Raw genomic sequence first — 22,658 nt, forward strand, 5'->3', positions numbered from 1 at the left:
AACTGATATAAAATTAATATTCTGAACATGACATTTTGGCATCTACTTAGAGAAAGCCAAACTAAAGTAACTAGTGAGAGATCTCCATGCCTCTCCTCAAATGCTTTAAGCGACTACAAAACATAGCCCTGGAGTGAATACCTGGTGTGTTTTTCCCAAGCAATCCATGGTGGTGGTTTAGTTGCTAAATCGTACCCGACTCTTGGAACCCCATGGGCCGAAGCCTGCCAGGCTCCTCTGTCCATGGGATTGTCCAGGCAAGAATACTGGAGTGGGCTGCCATTTCCTTCTCCAGGGGATCTTCCCGAGCCAGGAATCGAACCCGGGTCTCCTGCATTGCAGGCCCACTCATTCAATAAATATTTATAGTACCCAGCACTGTTCTAGGTATTGAAATAGAGTAGTAACCAAATAGATGAGACTCCCTACCTTACTGGGACTTAAAGACTAGTGATGGTAGCAAGCTTCCCCAGCATGTTCCCATGGTATCTCAAAATAACATATTCTTAACTTAAACCCCAGCTATGCCATTTAACAAGATGTGTGAACTTGGGAAAGTCATTACTTCTCCATACTTCAGTTTTAGGGAAAATAATATTTACCTCACTATATAGTGGAGATTAGGTGAGGTAATATAGTGGAAGTACCTTAAAAGTCCCTGCCATTTTAAGGCTTCTGGATGCATGTTATTTAACTTTTGTATTAGCATGTTCTGGGGCTTCCCCCAGTGGCTCTGCGGTAAAGAATCTACCTACAATGCAGGAGGCATAGGAGATGCGGTTTGATCCCTGGTTGGAGAAGGTTCCCTGGAGGAGGAAATGGCAACCCACCCAGTATTCTTGCCTTGAAAATTCCATGGACAGAGGAGCCTGGTGGGCTACTGTCCATAGGGTCACAAAGAGTTAGATACGACTGAGAATGCATGCACACATTAGCATGTTTTAAATGGAGAGCTTCTTTCAGAGAGATCGGGGGCCAATACAAATTGCCAGCAATACATTGTTTTTTTACAGATGAGTGGCACAGCCTATTCTCATTGATACCTCAATCATCCCAAGCACCTAAAAAGTGCCTCCTTCTAGTGAAATTTGCTTATCTATCAGGCATGAACTCCAGGGCTCTCATGATAATAGATCTGCCTCACTACTAAAATTAGGCAATGCTTATTTTGCAAATACTGATGAGACTATCAACGGCCAATGGGAGAGGCATGTTATTAGACAGCCCATCACATCAAGAAGTGAATTTTCATAAGGAAATCATTTGTGGCTGCTCCTCTAGCTGGAGACAGTGATAGACAGATGGATGATCCAGGCACCCTGCAACACAGAAGAGCCATCCACTGGCTGTTAAAAGCTCTCAGACATCAGTCACACACTCCAGCATCAAATAAAAGAAAACCAACTGTCAATAATAGTAATGAAATCGATTTCAGTTCCCTGCAGGCTTTGAACACTAGAGAGTCTGTACCTTTAGGCTTTGAGATTTTGAGACTTTCAAACCTTTCTCACCTGTTGTACTAGAATATCTCCAATTCGGTTGATGATGAAATTCCTGTCATTGCCAACACAGGATTCCTGCCTTCGCTCCTTCATACTATAGAAGAAATGCTTGTGGATTTCAAGTAACTCATCTAAACAGGGGAAGATTTTGTCCACAGTGCTGTGGTCCAGCTGCAGCTCCTCTTTCATCCCTTTCCTGAAGATCTCAGACATGATGAACAGGGTCTGGATGTGATGCATTTCTGTCTGCATTAGCTCTGGAACAGGTGAGCAGAAACAAGGTTTAAAACATGTATCCCTAGAGGTTAATTAGATTTACTGTGGTGATCATTTTGCAATATATATACAAATATCATTAAGTTGTCATGAAACTAACATAATGTCATATGTCCGTCAGACCTCAACTTTTTTCAAAAGCATCCCTATTGACCTAAATTTGTAGCTTAACACTGTATATTACACAAATAAAAAAAGAGGGAAGGTTTAGGAATAACAATACTCTTCTACTATTAAATCAGCATTGACTAAATCTTTAATGTAAGCTCAAAATTATTCTCTTCTTCCCTGATATTATAAGAGGATATGTAAAAGTTTTAAGTCCAATATATACAGAATCCAATGTATCAAACTTTCATAATATAACCAGCTAACATCTTCAGGTACTTCAGTTGGGAACCAAGTTTTATTTTGTCCTGAATACTCCATAAAACATAACTTAGTTTACCTCTTTTTTTTTTTTTTTTTGCATTGAGTAGGAGCACAATTTGAAAAGACCCTGATGCTGGGAAAGATTGAAGGCAAGAGGAGAAGGAGACGACAGAGAATGAGATGGTTGGATGGCGTCACTGACTCAATGGACCTGAGTTTGAGTAAACTCCAGGAGCTGGTGATGGACAGGGAGGCCTGGCATGCTGCAGTCCATGGGGTAGCAAAGAGTCGGATACGACTGAGTGACTGAACTGAACTGAGGAGCACAATTAGCTTGGTGAATTACATTGAATTAAACACAATAAAGTTCTTCAATGCATACAACAGTAGGTCCTTTCCATTACTGGATCTGTCTCCAAAGTTCTACTTTCTCCAAGAGAAACCAATGTGTTATGATCAAGGGACATTATCAAGAAAGTGAAAACAACAATCCATGTAACAGGAGAAAATAATTGCAAATCATGTATTTGATAAGGGACCCGAGTCCAGAACATATAAAGAACTCTTTTAACTCAACAATAAAAAAAAACACAACAGTTCAAAATAGGCAAAAGATTTGAATAGAAGTTTGTCTAAAGAGATATACTAATAGCCAATGAGCAAACGAAAACACGAGCAACATCATTAGCCATCCGGGAAACATAAATCAAAACTACCATGAGACACCACATTACATATACTACAATAATTGTGATTTAAAGGATGAACAATAAAGAAGCCTTGGTAAGGGTATGGAGAAATCAAAACCCTCATACATCACTGGTGTGAATGTAAAATGTTATAGCTGCTTTGGAAAACAGTTCTTCAAAAGGCTAAACATAAAGTTACCATGTGACCCACAAATTGGCAACAACCCAAAACGACCATCAAGTCATGATCAGAAGAACAAAGTGTGGTATAAAGTGTGGTATATCTGTACAATTAACTATCACTCAACCACAAAAAGGAATAGAGTACTGAATTATATTATAGCATGGATGAACCTTGAAAACAGTATAAGTGAAAGTAGCCAGGCACCAAAACCTAAATATTGTACAATTTACACCATATGTCCAGAATAGACAAATTCATAGGGACAGAAAATAGATGAGTGGTTTCCAGGTGCTGGTGGGAGGGGCAAAGGGGAATGGCTGCTCCTGGGCGCGGGGTTTCTTTCTGGAGTACAGAACTGCTCTGGAATTAGACAGTGGTGGGTGGTTGCACAACTTTATAAATATACTAAAATGTTACAAATATACTATAATATAGGTTTGTACACTGTAAAGGGTGAGTTTTAGATCTCAATTTTTGTGATATATCAATTTTAAAAATACACCATGAGAGAAAACAATAATTCACCATTACTAAGAGCATCAGAAGTCCTGGTTCTAGATTAATGAGTATTTCCAAACCTACATACAGGTTTTAAAAAAGAATACAAAATATCAGCCATGGAGGGAAGACAAATCGAAATGTGGGCTTTGTTTATTATAATAAACAAAACTCTCTTTAATTGGGAACCCACTAATTTATTATTATTATTATTGTATCCTACCACATTTGTAACACCTACTCTGTACTAAGTATATACCATGTCACTTCATTTAATCCATTAATCCATTATGACCCCAAATATAAGAATGATTTTCTTATCTTTAAAAGCCAATGAAGAAAAGAGGGTAAACGATTTTCCCTGGAACATAAGACTTTCTGGCCCAAAGGCCCATGCTCTGAACCATACTATATGATAATTCACCCCAAATGGGTTAGGCTATTTTTGATAATATATGAAATCAAGAAATAAAATAAGAAAATTACAATATAACAAATTGCATGGGAAGTACTAAAGGGGACAGCACCACCCTTTCCAAAGAAATTCCCTCCTACACAGCTCGAGACTGATTTCACAGCATGTACACACAGCAGCTCATCTGACCTGCATAACCGCCTCACACAGGGGAGAAGGGGCCTGGTCACCACTGGACTTCGAGGTGCTTTGCACACACAGGATTAGTGAAAACTAAGGGCTAGGCTCATATTTAAAGTTAAGGTGCCTTCCTGGGACCACTTGTCAGCATCTACTTCGTACTTGAAAATTTTTTAAACTTCATTTTTTCCTAACTACTCTATCATCTAACCTTCCCTAATTCAGACTGCCTTCACCCCAAACAGCATGAAGTCATAAAACCTCCCACAACTGAACCCCATACTCAGCACTGCCACTCACGGTCACACGTGATACTAGTCCAAGTGCTGCCAGGCCCACTGCGTCTCCGTGAGTGAGTCCCTGCTGTGTGCAGGCAAACTACAAGGCCGTATGTGCAGCGGCCTTGACTACCCCACCCTAAAATATGTTAGCATTCACTGTGATTCTTATAACAGAAGAGGTAAATGAGCAGAGACCAGGCCTAAGTCAACTTGAAAGGATAGAAGAAATCAAATCTGCTTTGTACCAAGCATGTACAATGCCTCCTTTAAGCCTCACAACATTTTGATCCTGAGCCTCATTATCCCCATTTTACAAAAGGATTTTGAGTTTCAGGTGAGTTAATGTTATATCTGAGACTAAGTGACTAGGAAATGGTAGAACCAGAATCTGAACTCCAGCTTGAATCCATGCTCTTTTCTCTGCACCACACTGCCGCAGCCCAGAGACCACGTTTGCAATGCTTACCAAAAATGACATCCTGTCTTTGGATGACATCCTTCTCCTGCCGACTGCAAAATGAAGGGTCCACCACCAGACTCCAAGATTCTGCTTCAAACTCCTGGGCGTCACTGCTGAGGTCACTCCACAGAGACGAATCCACGACATCTAACATCCGTTAAGAAGAGAAAAGCTAAAGTGGGTAAGCACGCATAACACAAACAGACCCTCACAAGGGCCTGTGCTTATGGACTCACCGCCCTGAAGAAACCTGTTATGAGCATAGAAACAACGAAGCCAAAATACTGTGACACAGAACTGAAACAACAGAAACCAACAAGCTAGTGAAATGGTTCAGATTGCTCATGAAAAGCAGAGCAGAATCAGGTATTAACAGTGACTGTGCACATACACACACACACACACACGAAGATTCTTTCGTTTTGTTTGGCTTGTTCTATTTTAGTTTTATTTTTGGTAACCTGCAGAGTCCACAACGTGCTCACACAATCTGGAAGTCACTGATTTCTCTGCCCCACGTTACTCTGCACTGAATCTTGTGCTTGTCCACTTGGTTTTGCTCTTTACTTGCCTTGCTATCCTCAATGCAAACACGAAGCAGGGTACGGGGCCTTGAGTCACATGTGAGTGCAGATTTTTCTGACAGAATCTGACAACACACACATAGCCCCTTCAGGGAAACATTTGTCCAAACAGCACCCCTCAGAAAGAATCCAGCTCAGAGAAGTATAGACGTGATGACAATGGATTTAAAATAAGCAGATATATGGGGAAGAGTCTACTCCTTTCTCTCATCACTCCTCTCCCCTCATTTGGTTTTCCTCTGCCTATTAATACAGCTTGGATACAGCAAGCAATTCCCCAGACTGTCCTCTCCAAAAACATGTTTTTTAAAAATGCTTTTATTCCCCCAGAAGTAGGAGGCAACACAAGGGGATAAATATCTTAGAGATCCAGACAAGTCCAGTCTTAAGTAACTGAAATATATATATATACATATATATATATTTTTTTTTTTAAGTATGATCCTATTCCAATTCATCAACAGCTGTAAAAAAAATTTTTAAAAACCAGCAAGCACACAACACATTTCCTTCTCTTCATGTTTATGACACATTCTTTGGGGAGTATGTCCCCTTAAAAAATACATCATGTCCCCTTGGTCACTATCTGGGAGTGTCCTCTGGGGCTCAGTGTTGTTTTTATCAGAAGAACCTGCACCAAAGAGACACCATGGAACAGAATCCTCTTAAACAGAATAAAAGAAAACTGCTTCCATCTTACGTCCTTCAGAAAACGTCCCTTTCAGCCAGTGCTCACAGAAACCCATGTCAGTGCAAGGCTGTCTTCTCCTCACCTTCCGTTAAGAAGGAGTCCGTGGAGGGGGATGAGCCCATGGGCTGGAACAGCTCGTCAGAGTGAGACCTGCTTCTCCAGGCGCTGCCGTCATTCTCGGAGTCCAAGGGTGCCCCCGGCCTCCTGAAGCTGGAGGGGCAGGGAGGACAGTCAGCAGGGGCTGCCACACTGGGACAGCGAGGCGTCACACCACAGCGAGCCTTACCTTTCCACGGTGGCGCCCGGGACGCTTCTGGACAAGGGATGCACTTGCCCGGCCATTTCCTTCCTCCCCGTCGGCAAGCCGATAGGCATGGAGGAGGAAGGGTGCAAGGAGAGCCCAGGCGATGGGACGTCTCGAAACGAAGAATCTGGAAATCAGAATGGACGCTTCATGATGTTTCCAAAGAGGGCAACGAGTAAAGGTAGTCACTTAAAAGCCAGAAAGCTGAACACTCCAATGGCGGCTTCTAACGCGTTACAAGCCCAGCCTTGAAACCAGTTTCCTGGCCACATCCCAACACCTGCTTCAAACGTCCCTTCCAGCTCACACCCTCCTGGAACCAGGCTGCAGGCCTGCTTCAGCATATCCACGTGGAGAAACTGGGGGCGGCTGGGATTACACAAACAAACAAGAAGATGGAATGGGGAAACACTGGGACGGCTTGCCCATAAAATGCTGCTTGTACTCCTCAGGGCCAGCTGTAAACAGACACAGGGTGCTATTAGCTATTACTAGAATGCACATCGTGTATGTAAACAGGCAGACACACACACGCATACAGCATGGCAATGGCTTGGGATGATGCGGGGGACTCTGTTCTTTATGCCGTAAGAATGTCAGGCAGATGAAGCCTGCAAGCCAAGCTGGGCTCTTCTCTCTCACACCGAAAAAATGAAATGATGCTTCAGTACATTTCTGGTCAGTTTAAAATGTTATGGGCATCTACATATGTGCATTTGATGTGTATTAAAAGTGACTCTCTGAAAATATTTCAATCCTGTATGATCACTTAGCACACACCTTTCTCAAGTAAAGGGGGAAAAAGACTTCTATGGAAACCTAAGACATTACAAAGGATTCTACACATGTATGATTTAATTTTATTCTCACGACTCCTAAGTTAAGAGAAGGAACAGATGGTATTCTATCAATTCTAAAATGCTTTTTAATTATCTTCATGCTTAACCTTATGAATTTGAGGAGAGTCTTCCAGCTGAGGTCAAAGGGACTTCTGGTGAAGAAGCAGGGCTGTGGCCAATGTCACACTTGCCTGCACTAGTTTTCTCTCGTGTAACATCACATACAATCACACATTGCCATCAATTTGCATACTTCCCTAACAACCCTGATTCAAATGGCTTTTAAAACATGGATCACACTGTTGTAGCACTGAAGTGAAAAGTGACCACAAACATAAAGTGCCTGCCACAGGGCAAGCTATGTAATACGTGAAGAAACTGTGAGATCTCTCACATCAAATCAAAGGATTTTCAAACTTAGGATGATGGTCTGTCTAGTTCTTGCATACAATGTAAAGACTGTCAAAGGCTGACAATTACTCCCATTTCAACCATGTATAATTCAAGAAAAAACAGAATCACTGAGTTTAACCACATGCAAACAAAACACAGGTATACCCTGAAATTTCAACTGTCATTCTAATGGAGCTGATGCAATCACAGCCTCAGGCTGGCTACTAAAAAGTACCAGGTTGCTCTGATAATGAATAACAGAGACTGATAAGAATCTATAAATTCTCAACTTGAAGACTTTATCCTATTCTTGTGATTCTTAAGAAGCATGTATTAGGTATTGGTCAAGATAAATATGTGCTATTGCTAGGAAAACATAAAATTATGTACATTTAATGTAGTGTTCGGGATTCCCTGGTAGCTCAGCTGGTAAAGAATCCACCTGCAAGGCAGGAGGCCCTGGTTCGATTTCTGGGTGGGGAAGATCCACTGGAAAAGAGAGGCTACCCACTCCAGTATTCTTGGGTTTCCCTGGCGGCTCAGCTGATAGAGAATCTGCCCGCAATGTAGGAGACCTGGGTTCGATCCCTGGGTTGGGAATATCGCCTGGAGAAGGGAACGGCTACCCACTCCAGTATTCTGGCTTGGAGAATTCCATGGACATGGGGTTGCAAAGAGTCAGACGCAACTGAGCAACTTTCACTTCACTTCACTTCAATATGGTGTTTATCTTTTCCCCCAAGAGGCTGTTATCAATAGTGCCTATAACACTAATTTGCATCTTAAAATTGAGGCAACATCATAAGACCACCTCCTTTCAGCCTTCCCTAATATAAAAGATCATATAGTATATGTAGCACAAAGGCTACTAAGTTTCCAGAGCTTCTGCCATTCTTGCCTTCTTTGTCAAGAAAAATTATGGCCAGCATGAGGCTTCCCTGGTGGCTCAGAATAAAGAACCTACCTGCCAATGCAGGAGACTCAAGTTCAAGCCCTGTGTTGGGAAGATCCCCTGGAGAAGGAAATGGCAACCTACTCCAGTATTCTTGCCTGGGAAATCCCATGGACAGAGGAGCCTAGCAGGCTACCTTCCACGGGGTCACAAGAGAATTGGACACAACTTAGTGACTAAACCACAACATGCCCAGCATATGCTATGAAAGAAGGAATAATTGGGCAAATGAGAGAACTGAAAGAGGGGGAAAATGTGTGTTATGTATGAAATGGAAAAAAGTTCTTGCTATTTTTCATATCACTTACTTCCAAGGATGGTCTGTGGTTTGTTCTTATTATATTTCTCTTGGAATTTCTGTAAAGAACATTAGAAACACAAAAAGAAAGATCAAAGCACCACTCGATTACAAGAACATCCACTGTTAAACAGAACAGGCTTCTTATCTTTGCCATTTTCATGTTATTTTATTTCAAACAAAGAGGAATTCAAAGCAGAGGACATAAAACGCAACAAAGAGAAAAGTGTTATGACAATGAGATGCGCACATGGTAAGGGAGGTGCGCCTCAAGAACAGGTCTCAGCAAGAGCCCAGCTTCAGTAAAAGCCTGAGGGAACCAAAAGTCTCCAGCTCCTGTGTTCCAGCCTAGGCTCAGAGAGGAGCTCAGAGCAGCGCGCTCTCTCCTAGGTGTTCTTTCTGTTCCTGGCTATTCTTCCCACCTACAGGACACAAGGACCTTGAGCACTGAAACGTTACCCTCAACTTTGTGACCTGATACAATGTGTGTTTCAAATAACACAGAGGTGGAGACCGCGCGTTTCCCTCTGAAGGGTCCTTGTGCTCACTCATGCGAGCATTTCTGCCTGGGTTTCCAGTGGGAGACAAAGGAACATGATGAGAAACCCCTCTATCTACTCAAGCCCACCCCCAGACACTGAGAACGTTCCTCAATGTTTGGTCCAGCACACCTCACAGCGTGGTTTGGGGACCAGTACCATCACCTGGGAACACGTCCAAAATGCAAATTCTCAGAACCCCCACCCAGACCTCCTGCATCAGGAATTCTGGGAGAGGGGCCCAGAAATCTGTGTTTTAACAGGCCCTCCAGGTGACTGACGTTGGCTGGCATTTGAGAATTACTGCTCTAAACTTCATTTCCATACTTGCAAGGTTTGCAATGGTAAACCAAGTAGGTCCTGATAGAAAGTCTAACCCACCCGTATCATGTAATAAAAACAGAACGTTCCCTCTGTTTCTACAAGTGCATAGTTAAGTGAATAAGTATACACTTTGAGCATGTGTTATTTTATCACTACAATGACCACTTTAAAAATAAATTGAGACAGTAATAGTAGATCTAAAAACATAAACAGGTAACATTGAAGCAGCGAGCTACATACAAGCATGTGATATCCATACATGACTGAGACGTTACCTTGGTACACGGAGGGGCAGCATCTTTACAGACTTTATGTACATTTCCATTACAGTCTGGAACAACAGGAAAAGAGAGAAAAGTTTCCATCTTACTTAAATTAATCTGCAAAGTGAAATGCATAAGACTACATCATGCCTTTAAGGATCATTATAAAAATAACAATCCTTGGACATCAAGGAGATCAAACCAGTCAATCCTAAAGAAAATCAACCCTGAATATTCACTGGAAGGACTGATACTGAAGCTGAAACTCCAATACTCTGGCCACCTGATATAAAGAGCCAATTCATTGGAAAAGACCCTGATGCTGGGAAAGACTGAGGGCAGGAGGAGAAGGGGGCGACAGAGGATGAGAAGGTTGGATGGTATCACAGACTCGATGGACATGGGTTTGAGCAAGCTCCAGGAGATAAAAAAGGACAGGGAAGCCTGGTGTGCTGTAGTCCATGGGATCACAAAGAGTCGGACATGACTTAGCGACTGAACAACAACAATAAAAATTACATATAAAGATTAAAACTATTTAGAAAACTTAAAAAGGAAAGAAAAAAATGTTTAAATCACATTATTGTCCCACCACTGGAGCAGAACACACTGTTGATATTTTAATTTCCTTGGAGATATTTTCCCCCTTCTGCATAGGGTCTTATTGATTACGACAGCTGAAATTACACATGACACACACTTTTGTTTCTGCCTGAGAACTCATGTAGTACTCTGCACCCCTTATTCATCAGGGACTTCTTACATCTGGCAACAGCCTGCTCACACACTGGGGAAAATGCCTTTGAGGATGGAAAGAAAGGAAAACGTACAACAATGCTAGAAAAAAAATGTACTGTCAGGCTCTGAGAGAATTCCTACTAATTAGAGGAAACCAAATTAAAAGAGAACAGTTAGCAGCTTGCCTAAGTTTTATTTCATGAGACAATGTGGCCTCATCTCCCTGAAAGAAGGACGGGAATACCTCCTGCCCGCAGGCAAGGCTCAGACCTCCCTGCTTGGGGACAGCTTCCTGCCAGACTGATGTCTTTCTGCCCTCTTCCCCCTCCCACTCCACCTGCCCCACCAAGACGCCCTCATCCTATCCACCCCCACCCCTACACGCTGTGTGTAGACGGAGGAGCCTGTGGTTTATCAGAAACTTCACGAGAAAGATCCTTCTGTGAGGGGGGAAGTTCTCACTGAATTTCGTCCAAGCCGCACTGGACAGCAGCTGTGGCCCGTGGGAATTGAGCAGGGCACTAGCCCACAGTCCTCCTCCCCGCAGGTCTTCAGAGGCATCCAGTCAACGCCTCAGTGGCCAAGGAGCAGAAGCCAGGCTGTCCACGTCCTGGTCCTGCAGGCAAACGCTGAAGTGGGACAGCTTCCTCCTCACCCCAGGACAAGACAATGAGGAAAAGGTAGAGGCTTGGAGAGACCACCAAGCCAGGTTACGCTGGAAATTCACAGCGAGAGGGAGCCACCGAATAGGCCAAAATCCAGAAAAAAGAAGAAAAATTTAGATACGTGAAATGTGCCCTGCGTGAGAAACACAGAACAGACCAAAGGCCATGTGGGGAGTACAGGATGTGACCACAGGCCCACAGGACGACAGGCAAACGGAGCTTGGAGGGACAAGAAAGCACTTCAAGGAAGAAAAAGAGCAAGAGTGGAACTGAAGCTAAATTGAGAAGAATCGACGTGACAGAGTATCAAAGCAGTACTACAAAATTAAACTTGAAAGATTCTCTCCAGAACGTGGAGAAAATACAGCATATAATTATCAAACAAAAGATGCCATACAAAGATGACAGATAACAGATCACATTTCTCCAAGGAAGAAATCAAAAAGGTGAGACCAAAAGTGACAACTGACAGCTACAACTGACAAAAACTTTTATAAGGCCTAAAAAGAACCAAAAAAAGGCAAATTAAAAAGTCTTACTGTTTTCTAGGAAAAAAAAAAAAACATTAAATGGCACCTATTCTAATAGACACATTCTGACAATATCTGTATGATTAAAAAATTAAAAGTCCTCTTAAAAAAATTAAAAGTTCTCAGTATAATACTAACTGCCTAGATATAAGGGACCAGTATTGGTAGAATCTTCAGCGGAAAAGGTTTGGTTGACGAATTTATTCAGTCAGATAAAACTGGCTACTGTGTGAAACAAAGATACACAAGATTTCAGAAAACAGGTTATTACAGTAAACTTCTTGGGGAAAAAATTACCTGAAATCCTATTGCCTATTAAAAATAGAATCAAAATTAAGAGTCAAGAATGGATCAGCTTTATTGAAGGAAAAATACAGCAAAAATGAGCACTGAAACCAAACTAAAGTACTGCATCTTAAAAGTTACTGTAAGTAGAGATACAGAACTGAGTACAAATAGCAAATTATTATTGGAATATCAAATTATTCCTGAGAGATGAAACATACATTATAAAAATAATAATAATTAATTCAGTATACTCATAGAGGCTGGGGTGGGGAAGAGTAACTATAAGAGAAATGAGTATTAAATTATAAACCTTCCACATCTCCTTATTATTACTTATCATCAGTAAATATTAAAAGAGTCTACCTTGCCAAATCGTTGGAGAAGATAAAAGCCAATAATATATGGTCTAAACCAGACATCAAGGAAAACAGCAAAGAACTATGAAAGAGTGGATGGTTGTAAAATTAAATGTAAATAAGGAAAAAACGCTTAATATAAAACAAGTTCTCTCAGTTACATTACAATTACCTATAGCTAAATTAAAAACACACACCTCAAATTAAAAACACAGAAATAGTTAAGAGGAATACAAACAAAAAAGAAGTCAATGAGAATATCAATTTTAGACAATGTAAAATTCTTATAAAAGGCATTTAAGTGCATTAGGGTAATTTTAAGTTTATGAAAGCTAAATTTGCAGTGAAGCTGTGATTAGTAAAACTTCTGTGCATCAAATCATGTAACATCAGAATGTAAGTAGTCAAGTCTATTTATAAACAAGGAGAATTTTATAGAAATATTTGTGGAAAACTAGCAACTCAGGCTTTAGTAAAGAATACAGACACCACAAGATTTTGAATATTTACATTATTTGTTTTATATCATATTGTGTTTTTAAGATTAGACATAGTAATAATCACAGGCAGAACCGAATACACATCTGAAGAACCTCGGCTTAGTCCAGTAAACCAAAAAAAAAAACAAAAGTCTTCAGGTGTACACGTGTGGATGAAAGCAGCACTTCATGAAGATGAAGACGGTGAGAAAGTAACTGGAAAGAGGGGAAGCTAGCACAGTTTGCTCGCAACAGTCCAGAAGCGCTGATGAGAAGCTACCAGAGCAGGAACCGGGAGAAAGCAGATGAACGAGGGACCGCGCAGACCAGGAAGCCAGGAAGAAGAGGAGCTGGGACGAACACGCCCACGTTCCCCGCCGGCATCACAAACCCAGCAGGAAGAACTGCCTCCTGCAGGTGGGCGCTCAGGTCGGTTTCAGACACCGTGGTCTGGGAGACAATCTCTGTACGCTGATGCCCACAGACGGGGTGTGATGGGGACAGTATTGTTTTATACGGTGGCCCTGCCATAACGCTCAAACAGGGCCACAAGTTACATGGGGGCTCAGCCTCCCTAGGCAACCGGAAGTAGCAAGTGAGGTATAAAGATGCTCATCTGGGAAGAGCAGGTCTAAATACCATACTTTAGAACAAAAGACTGGGTGACTATACTTAGAAACAATAAAGAGAAAAGAACGAGTGCCTGAGAACCAAGTTTGGAGGGCACTCAAAGTTAGGGCAAAGGAGACCATCCAGGGGATAAACAGAAGAACAGTGTGCTCTGGAAAAGAGGACATCTTTCTGCATGAAGGGACAACAGACATGGAAACAGGAGAGAGGGCAGTGAGTCTGAGAACAGTAATGAGGCAAGATGCTCAGGCCTGACTAGAAAGTGACTCCATGCTTCCACCCAGAAGACGACTTCTGTTAAGCAGTAGGGACAGAGGTCAAAATCAGATCATCAAGGAAGAAGTGGCAGGAATGGACCGGAGCAGTGGGTGGAGGCCACCCAACTTGAGGAGTTCATCTAAAAACCAGGGGAAGGCTTCCCTGGTGATCCAGCCACCAGGGAAGGGTCCAGCCACCCCTGCCAGTGCAGGGGACACGGGTTCGATTCCTGGTTCGGGAAGATCCCACATGCTAAGGAGCAGCTAAGTCTGTGAGTCACAACTACTGAACCAGCGCTCTGGAGCCCGCAAGGCACAACTACTGAAGCCTGCTCACCCTAGAGCCCATGCTCAGCAACAAGAGAAGTCACCACAAAAAGCAGCCTGTGCACTGCAGTGAAGGGTAGCTTCCCACTCATCGCAACTAGGGAAAGCCCACACCCAGCAATGAAGAGCCACTGCAGCCAAAAATATGTAGATCAATAAATCTCAATTTTTTTAATTAATTAAAAAAAAAGTGCAAGGACAAATAGGTCAGAGACATGGCTGGGGGTCAGATGAAGGGATCTGACCCTGTGAACAGGAAAGGAGTCACAACCTATGAAGCATGTGCCATCATGCCAGTCAACTGGCTGCTGACATGCAAGCACAGGGAAGTGAAGTCGCTCAGTCATGTCCGACTCTTTGCGACCCCATGAACTGTAGCCTACCAGGTTCCTCCATCCACAGGCTTTTCCAGGCAAGACTACTGGAGTGGGTTGCCATCTCCTTCTCCAGGAGATCTTCCCAACCCAGGGATTGAACCCAGGTCTCCCACATTGTAGGCAGACGCTTTACCGTCTAAGCCACCAGGGAAGTCATGGAGGCAAGCCATTAACAATCCACAAACAATCCTTTTCACAACCTTCTAAAAATTTAGCAAAGTAAATCACAGCTAGACTGCTTGATGCTATTTTTTAAATGAACAGATTTTACTTTTTTTTTATTTTTTTTTTATTATTTTTTTTTTTATTAGTTGGAGGCCAATCACTTCACAACATTTCAGTGGGTTTAGTCATACATTGATATGAATCAGCCATGGATTTACACGTATTCCCCATCCCGATCCCCGCTCCCACCTCCCTCTCCACCCGATTCCCCCGGGTCCTCCCAGTGCACCAGGCCCGAGCACTTGTCTCATGCATCCCACCTGGGCTGGTGATCTGTTTCACCATAGATAATATACATGCTGTTCTTTTGAAATATCCCACCCTCACATTCTCCCAAAGAGTTCAAAAGTCTGTTCTGTATTTCTGTGTCTCTTTTTCTGTTTTGCGTATAGGGTTACTGTTACCACCTTTCTAAATTCCATATATATGTGTTAGTATGCTGTAATGTTCTTTATCTTTCTGGCTTACTTCACTCTGTATAAGGGGCTCCAGCTTCATCCACCTCATTAGGACTGGTTCAAATGAACTCTTTTTAATGGCTGAGTAATATTCCATGGTGTATATGTACCACAGCTTCCTTATCCATTCATCTGCTGATGGGCATCTAGGTTGCTTCCATGTCCTGGCTATTATAAACAGTGTTTCGATGAACATTGGGGTGCACGTGTCTCTTTCAGATCTGGTTTCCTCAGTGTGTATGCCCAGAAGTGGGATTGCTGGGTCATATGGCAGTTCTATTTCCAGTTTTTTAAGAAATCTCCACACTGTTTTCCATAGCGGCTGTACTAGTTTGCATTCCCATCAACAGTGTAAGAGGGTTCCCTTTTCTCCACAGCCTCTCCAGCATTTATTGCTTGTAGACTTTTGGATAGCAGCCATCCTGACTGGCGTGTAATGGTACCTCATTGTGGTTTTGATTTGCATTTCTCTAATAATGAGTGATGTTGAGCATCTTTTCATGTGTTTGTTAGCCATCTGTATGTCTTCTTTGGAGAAATGTCTGTTTAGTTCTTTGGCCCATTTTTTGATTGGGTCATTTATTTTTCTGGAATTGAGCTGCAGGAGTTGCTTGTATATTTTTGAGATTAATCCTTTGTCTGTTGCTTCATTTGCTATTATTTTCTCCCAATCTGAGGGCTGTCTTTTCACCTTGCTTATAGTTTCCTTTGTAGTGCAAAAGTTTTAAGTTTCATTAGGTCCCATTTGTTTAGTTTTGCTTGTATTTCCAATATTCTGGGAGGTGGGTCATAGAGGATCTTGCTGTGATTTATGTCGGAGAGTGTTTTGCCTGTGTTCTCCTCTAGGAGTTTTATAATTTCTGGTCTTACATTTAGATCTTTAATCCATTTTGAGTTTATTTTTGTGTATGGTGTTAGAAAGTGTTCTAGTTTCATTCTTTTACAAGTGGTTGACCAGTTTTCCCAGCATCACTTGTTAAAGAGGTTGTCTTTTTTCCATTGTATATCCTTGCCTCCTTTGTCAAAGATAAGGTGTCCATAGGTTCGTGGATTTATCTCTGGGCTTTCTATTCTGTTCCATTGATCTATATTTCTGTCTTTGTGCCAGTACCATACTGTCTTGATGACTGTGGCTTTGTAGTAGAGCCTGAAGTCAGGCAGGTTGATTCCTCCAGTTCCATTCTTCTTTCTCAAGATTACTTTGGCTATTCGAGGTTTTTTGTATTTCCATACAAATTGTGAAATTCTTTGGTCTAGTTCTGTGAAAAATACCGTTGGTAGCTTGATAGGGATTGCATTGAATCTATAGACTGCTTTGGGTAGAATAGCCATTTTGACAATATTGATTCTTCCAATCCATGAACACGGTATGTTTCTCCATCTGTTTGTGTCCTCTTTGATTTCTTTCATCAGTGTTTTATAGTTTTCTATGTATAGGTCTTTTGTTTCTTTAGGTAGATATACTCCTAAGTATTTTATTCTTTTTGTTGCAATGGTGAATGGTATTGTTTCCTTAATTTCTCTTTCTGTTTTTTTATTGTTAGTGTATAGGAATGCAAGGGATTTCTGTGTGTTAATTTTATATCCTGCAACTTTACTATATTCATTGATTAGCTCTAGTAATTTTCTGGTAGAGTCTTTAGGGTTTTCTATGTAGAGGATCATGTCATCTGCAAACAGTGAGAGTTTCACTTCTTCTTTTCCTATCTGGATTCCCTTTACTTCTTTTTCTGCTCTGATTGCTGTGGCCAGAACTTCCAACACTATGTTGAATAGTAGTGGTGAGAGTGGGCACCCTTGTCTTGTTCCTGATTTCAGGGGAAATGCTTTCAATTTTTCACCATTGAGGGTGATGCTTGCTGTGGGTTTGTCATATATAGCTTTTATTATGTTGAGGTATGTTCCTTCTATTCCTGCTTTTTGGCAGATTTTATTTTTTAGAGTAGTTTTATTCTTTTTGCTTGATGCTACGTCAGGTCCCATAAAAGAAAGAAATCAAGTCCCCAGGGAAAGCAACATTCAAACATGCAATGAAACTGGCATCTTAAAGACAATGTGGGAATGCATATAGTCACATTTTTAATCATTTTCTGGGAATTTAATGAAGAACTTTACATATCATCTTCCCCGGCTCGTCACCTCCCTTTGTACTCCCATGCCACTTCCAAAATGTTCCCTGAATTCTGGTCACCAACAAATACCACAAAATGCATTTCATCTGCCTGGGCCTGAATTCTCTTGCACTGAGTTATTCTTTCATTCCACAAATATTTACTAAGCCCCTACTATGCACAAGCATTATTCCAGGCACTACAGACATAGCAGAGGACAAAATCAACAGACAAAAACCCACCCCTCGTAGAATTTATAATCTGGTGAAGGAGACGGATAATAAAATTGATAGAGAGAACAGAGAGCAAGTTAGATGACGTTAAATGCTATAGTGGGATGAGAAAGAAGAAAGGGAGACAGGAAGCAAGCCAAGCAAAGGGTGGTCAGGAAAGGCCTAACTAGGGGGAGCCATCCGAGCAGACCTGAAGGAGGTGAGCGGGCGAACCACTCGGCTGACTGTGGCAAGACGGCTGCAGGCAGGGGGCCATGCAGGAGAGCCCACAGGCACGAGTGCGCCTGGAGCCTGGCCTGCCGGAAGAACAGCGAAGATGCCAGAGGGAACGAACCAGAGGAGTGCGGAGACCACGGGGGCCTTGGAGCCACTGTCAGGGCTCTGGCTGGCCTAGGGGATGACAGGAAGCCTTCAAGAGGAGCTGGAACACAGGGATAAATGCCTTGACAAACGCGCTCAGACTAAGGTTTTGGGAATCATACTTTTTGCAGTAAATGCCCAAGGGAACCAGTTGCAAAGCCATTGAGATGGCATCTTTAGACCAAGCTGCTAACAGTGGCAGGTGTGAGAAGTGGCTGGCTCTAAATATTAACATATTTTGAAGCTAGAGCCAAGAGTAACGTTGAAGGCTTGGATGTGGGAATAATTCTGGCACAAGCATTTGGCTGGAAGGATGGGACTGCCATTAACTGAGAGGGTCAGCTTGTAGGTGGGCACAGAGGGGAGTGAGAGGAGCTCCATCAGGGACACGTAACATGTGTGACACTGTTTAGACTTCCAAGTGGAGACGTCAGTAGGCAGTGAGGCATGCAAGCCTGTTTTGGGACAGACTATGGCTTCCCTGGTGGCTCAGAGGGTGAAGTGTCTGCCTGCAATGTGGGAGACCCAGGTTTGATCCCTGAGTCGGGAAGATCCCCTGGAGAAGGAAATGGCAACCCACTCCAGTATTCTTGCCTGGAGAATCCCATGGACGGAGGAGCCTGGTGGGCTACAGTTCACGGGGTCACAAAGAGTCAGACACCACTGAGCGACTTCACATTTCACATCACATGTGGACAAAAAGTATGGAGTCAGCCATCACGGGTCATTGCTTGCTAATGAAACCACACGTAGACCCCAAAACAGAAGTCCACGTGAACACCCTGAGCGACGGCACTACTCCCAGGATGTTTGTTCTCGGGGGAGGCCGAGTACGAAGACAGCACATGTGGGGCCCAGGAACTTACTGGAACACTGGAATGACTCTTTCCCCAGGAGCGTTTTATCGCAAACCAAGCACTGCAGAACCCCAGAGAAAGTTCCAGGGACAAACTGATGTCGAGTCAGTTTCTCTTTGTCTTTGGCATCCTTGCCTTTTGTCTTCAGGTATGGCAGCAGCAGCAAAGTGGGCAAAAAACAAGAAAAGAAAAATGCTCAGAGCCAGCCAATTTAGAGAAGTCATACAAAGTCTTTACGTGTTCTATCAGGATAGAAGGGCCACACATTGAGAGATATGATAATGCCAAAATGTAACATCTACCAGGATGAAGTGGTCCCTGTATTTCCAATGCGTTGGAAAATACCCCACAAGAAATACAGAGGTGTTTAAACATGCGTGTATAAAATCTATGGTAAGTGAATTTAAAGGGAAAGTGCAAACTATACTAATTGCTCAAAAACTGAGCCATTCATGCTTTATAGATGGTAGGCATAAAACCTGAATTACCTTCGATTTATTCCGAGGACTGGTCATCCTGTTCATGAGGAAGCTAAAAGTTCGGCTCACTTTGTATTTTTCAGATTCTGATTTGGCAGGTATGATGTATTTATCCCATTCTTCTTCCTGAATTCTACAAAAAAGAACCTGTTATCACAGCTTATAAAACTTATCAGAGGGAGCAAAAAAACCAGGAGTCACACATACATACATGTGTGCATAGACAAATACACAGATGTATTTTACACATATATTTCTGTGTACATATATTATACATATATTTAAACATATATATCTTTTCAGCCTTTAATGGTAATTCTAAAGATAAGAATAGACACTATCAAAAATACATCTTATAGATGAATAGGTGAACAGGTATGTGATAAAGGAACTATCTCACAATGTTAACGATTACAGAATCTAGGTGGTGGAAACAGGTGTTCTAGTATATAATTCTTTCAGCCTTTCTGAATACTTAAAAAATTTTATATTAAAATGTTGGAGAAATAAAGGAAACCTTAGAATCACAGCTTTATTCTAAAAACGTTCATTTCCCTGTTTACCATGCTAATAGAATTTTTCTAGTACCCAGAAGCCAAATAACTAATGACATGAAACTGGGACTTTATTTACTTTTGGAACAGAGACAATACTCAGAGGACACACATTTCTTTGTCCATATAGCCTGAGAAACAGATCATCTGCCTCAGGGTTCCATCTCTCCCACTCAGTCAGTGTTTCTGCAACCTGAGATTCTCTCTGTTGGAAGGGACAGAAGACTACAGAAACCCCCTCAAAATAAGAGGCAAGCTGAAGGTAACTGTACCCAATCTTTGAACACACTGAATATCATTTATTTTCCACTAGCCCACAGAATCACTCTTTAGGAGGAAAAAAAGGGTCCCAGCTATGAAAATAAAATTTCCCTGGAACTTTCTTATTTTCCCAGAACTGTCTCTGATCTTCTGATACTTCTAATCTTATCACAGAAAGCGTGAATATATTAAAGACCAAGCAGATAACATTTCTGCAGACTATTTCCATAGTAAACATTTCATAACCAATGTCTCTCCAACCCCCTCAGACTTCTCATTTGTCAGTGTTAGTGGCTAATAGCTTCATCCCTGGGAAATATTTTTCAAAAGCAAGCATACTATAGATATGCATGAAATGTAAAATGACAACTTTCTAGGACTTCAATTTTTCCTATCTAATCAAAGACTAAATTATTTCTAAGGTTCTTTCTCACACTTAAAGATAACATGTAACTACCTGGTACACATTAAACAAAACTAAGTTATTTGACCTTTCTATTAGACTTGGGAATTCCAATCTATGAATGCATTTAAAATAAATAAGGAATACTTCAGAGCTACTTCTTGGTCCTGCAGGACAGTGTGTGTCCTGCCACTAAAACCCTGCAGTTAGTGAAACTGGGTTTTCTACTTACAAAAAGTAGTTTCAAAGGTAAACAGAAATGAAAGTGTCTTACAACTACTCAGAATAACACGAGGAACCCAGGCCCTCTTATTTTCCTTCTACTTTCACAGCCACCTTCTCAGATAACTCACTGGTTAATATATCCATAAAGTTCTATACCTCTTGTGTTTTAAGCATCCTACTTTGCAAAACTCTTGGAATAATATGGAATGGAGAAAAAAGTACATTTAAAAGCTGAAAAAAATCCTCTCTGGAACACCTTTTGGGACCCCATCAAGAGCACTCCAATATCTAAGAGAAGAACAATATGGGAGGAGACCTAACTCTTGGAACTAAAGAATGATAAGATCAATATGAATTCTGAAGTCAAGAAGTCCTCTCTCCTACTTCACAGCAGGAACACAACACTCTCTCAAATAAAAGAAAACGTTTTCTTGTTTATCTGACTCTACTCCAACTCCTTCCCATGCTACAGAAAACTGTATCAAGAACAACATTACAGCTTTGATTTAAAACCTATATGTGCACCTAATTTGGCAAATATCCTATATGGGAGATAATGAAGGACAGGGAAGCCTGGTGTGCTACAGTCTATGGGGTCAGAAAGAGTTGGACACGATTTAATGACTGAACAACAATAACATATACTTCTTCTAAAAATGACATAAAATTATACCTTTTAATCTTTAAATTCAAAGGCTGAGAAGAACCAAGATGTGACAAAGTAAACCAAAAAATACTGAAACACTAAATATTAGAAACTCTGAATCATCTAACCTGGTAGACAGTGAGGATCATAGACATGAGCCACTTTCAGATTGTAAGAATGAAAATCACAGTGTAACTTCTGGGCAGATGTAGAAGGTTGGTTGATTCCATGTTTCAAATCTAATTTAGCTATGTGGTATTCACTTACATAGCAATTAGTTACTTTAGAGAAGAACTCAGAGGGAAAAATCCTCAACTGATTTCATAACAGAATGTAAACAGTCTTCAATTTATCAAAATCTGTAAAAAAAATTTACTTAAACTCTTTCCACATCCCAGAACAAGAATGCCTAACTCTATTATTGATTTGATGACCAATAAGATTACTCACAATACAGTTTTACAAGCCCCATTCTTCAGAGAATCTTGATATTACCTTTTTAATAGATAAACAGATATTTAAAGTATCTTAATAATATGGATATAGCCTCAATATCTTAATTCCTAACTTTTTTTTTTTTTTTTAAAGAACTGGGCATCTAACTAAAAAGCTCCAGTTATCCAAATTGAAAATTGACAGAATTGAGACTTCAACTTTGAATACTCAGAAGCTCAGGGTTTTTCTTTTTTTTTTTTTTTTAAATAAAAGGCAGTAGATCCATCAGATTTAAGATGGATGGTGGCAATAAAACAACTGAGTCATACCATATAATCCTAAGAACTTGGGATAGATGAAGTGTCTGCTCCTACAGGAATGAGCCTGCAAGGTTCAAAATGAGCCCCCCCACCCCTTTTACCTGGCTGAACTCTTTTCCAGAAACTAAGTGATCAACATAAATAAGGGAGTTCTGCAGAAGGCAAACCCTCAAGTAAATATCTATAACATGACCAAAGCAAAGCATTAGGGTCTAGGCAGGTATCATACTGGCGTAACCAATAAGCTATCAGGAATACAGTAGGTGAAGTGAAAGATCGACTCTACTGGCTACACCAGGGGATGTGACTAAGAAAGGTGAATGCTTTCAAGATGTAGACCAGAGACAGACCAAAGAATGGGGAAAAAAACAGGAATGAGGAATATGAGAGAAAGAGATGC

General features: G+C 41.4%; 1 protein-coding gene across 7 annotated transcripts in view; it reads right to left on the reverse strand.

The window, feature by feature from the left end:
* Window positions 1–22,658, reverse strand: part of ARHGEF28 (Rho guanine nucleotide exchange factor 28) — a 326,609-nt gene that overhangs the window by 68,769 nt on the left and 235,182 nt on the right. For all 7 annotated transcript variants that reach the window (XM_043887235.1, XM_043887234.1, XM_043887230.1 and 4 more), the window contains 8 exons: window positions 19,424–19,547; window positions 18,945–19,077; window positions 10,057–10,112; window positions 8,929–8,977; window positions 6,419–6,563; window positions 6,215–6,342; window positions 4,864–5,004; window positions 1,512–1,759 (listed from right to left, as the gene is read on the reverse strand). In XM_043887235.1, the coding sequence (XP_043743170.1) occupies window positions 1,512–1,759; window positions 4,864–5,004; window positions 6,215–6,342; window positions 6,419–6,563; window positions 8,929–8,977; window positions 10,057–10,112; window positions 18,945–19,077; window positions 19,424–19,547 (1,024 nt within the window). The remainder of the gene's footprint in view (window positions 1–1,511; window positions 1,760–4,863; window positions 5,005–6,214; window positions 6,343–6,418; window positions 6,564–8,928; window positions 8,978–10,056; window positions 10,113–18,944; window positions 19,078–19,423; window positions 19,548–22,658) is intronic.

This window comes from Cervus elaphus, chromosome 25 (genome assembly GCF_910594005.1).
Source record: "Cervus elaphus chromosome 25, mCerEla1.1, whole genome shotgun sequence".
Taxonomy (NCBI): Eukaryota; Metazoa; Chordata; class Mammalia; order Artiodactyla; family Cervidae; genus Cervus; species Cervus elaphus.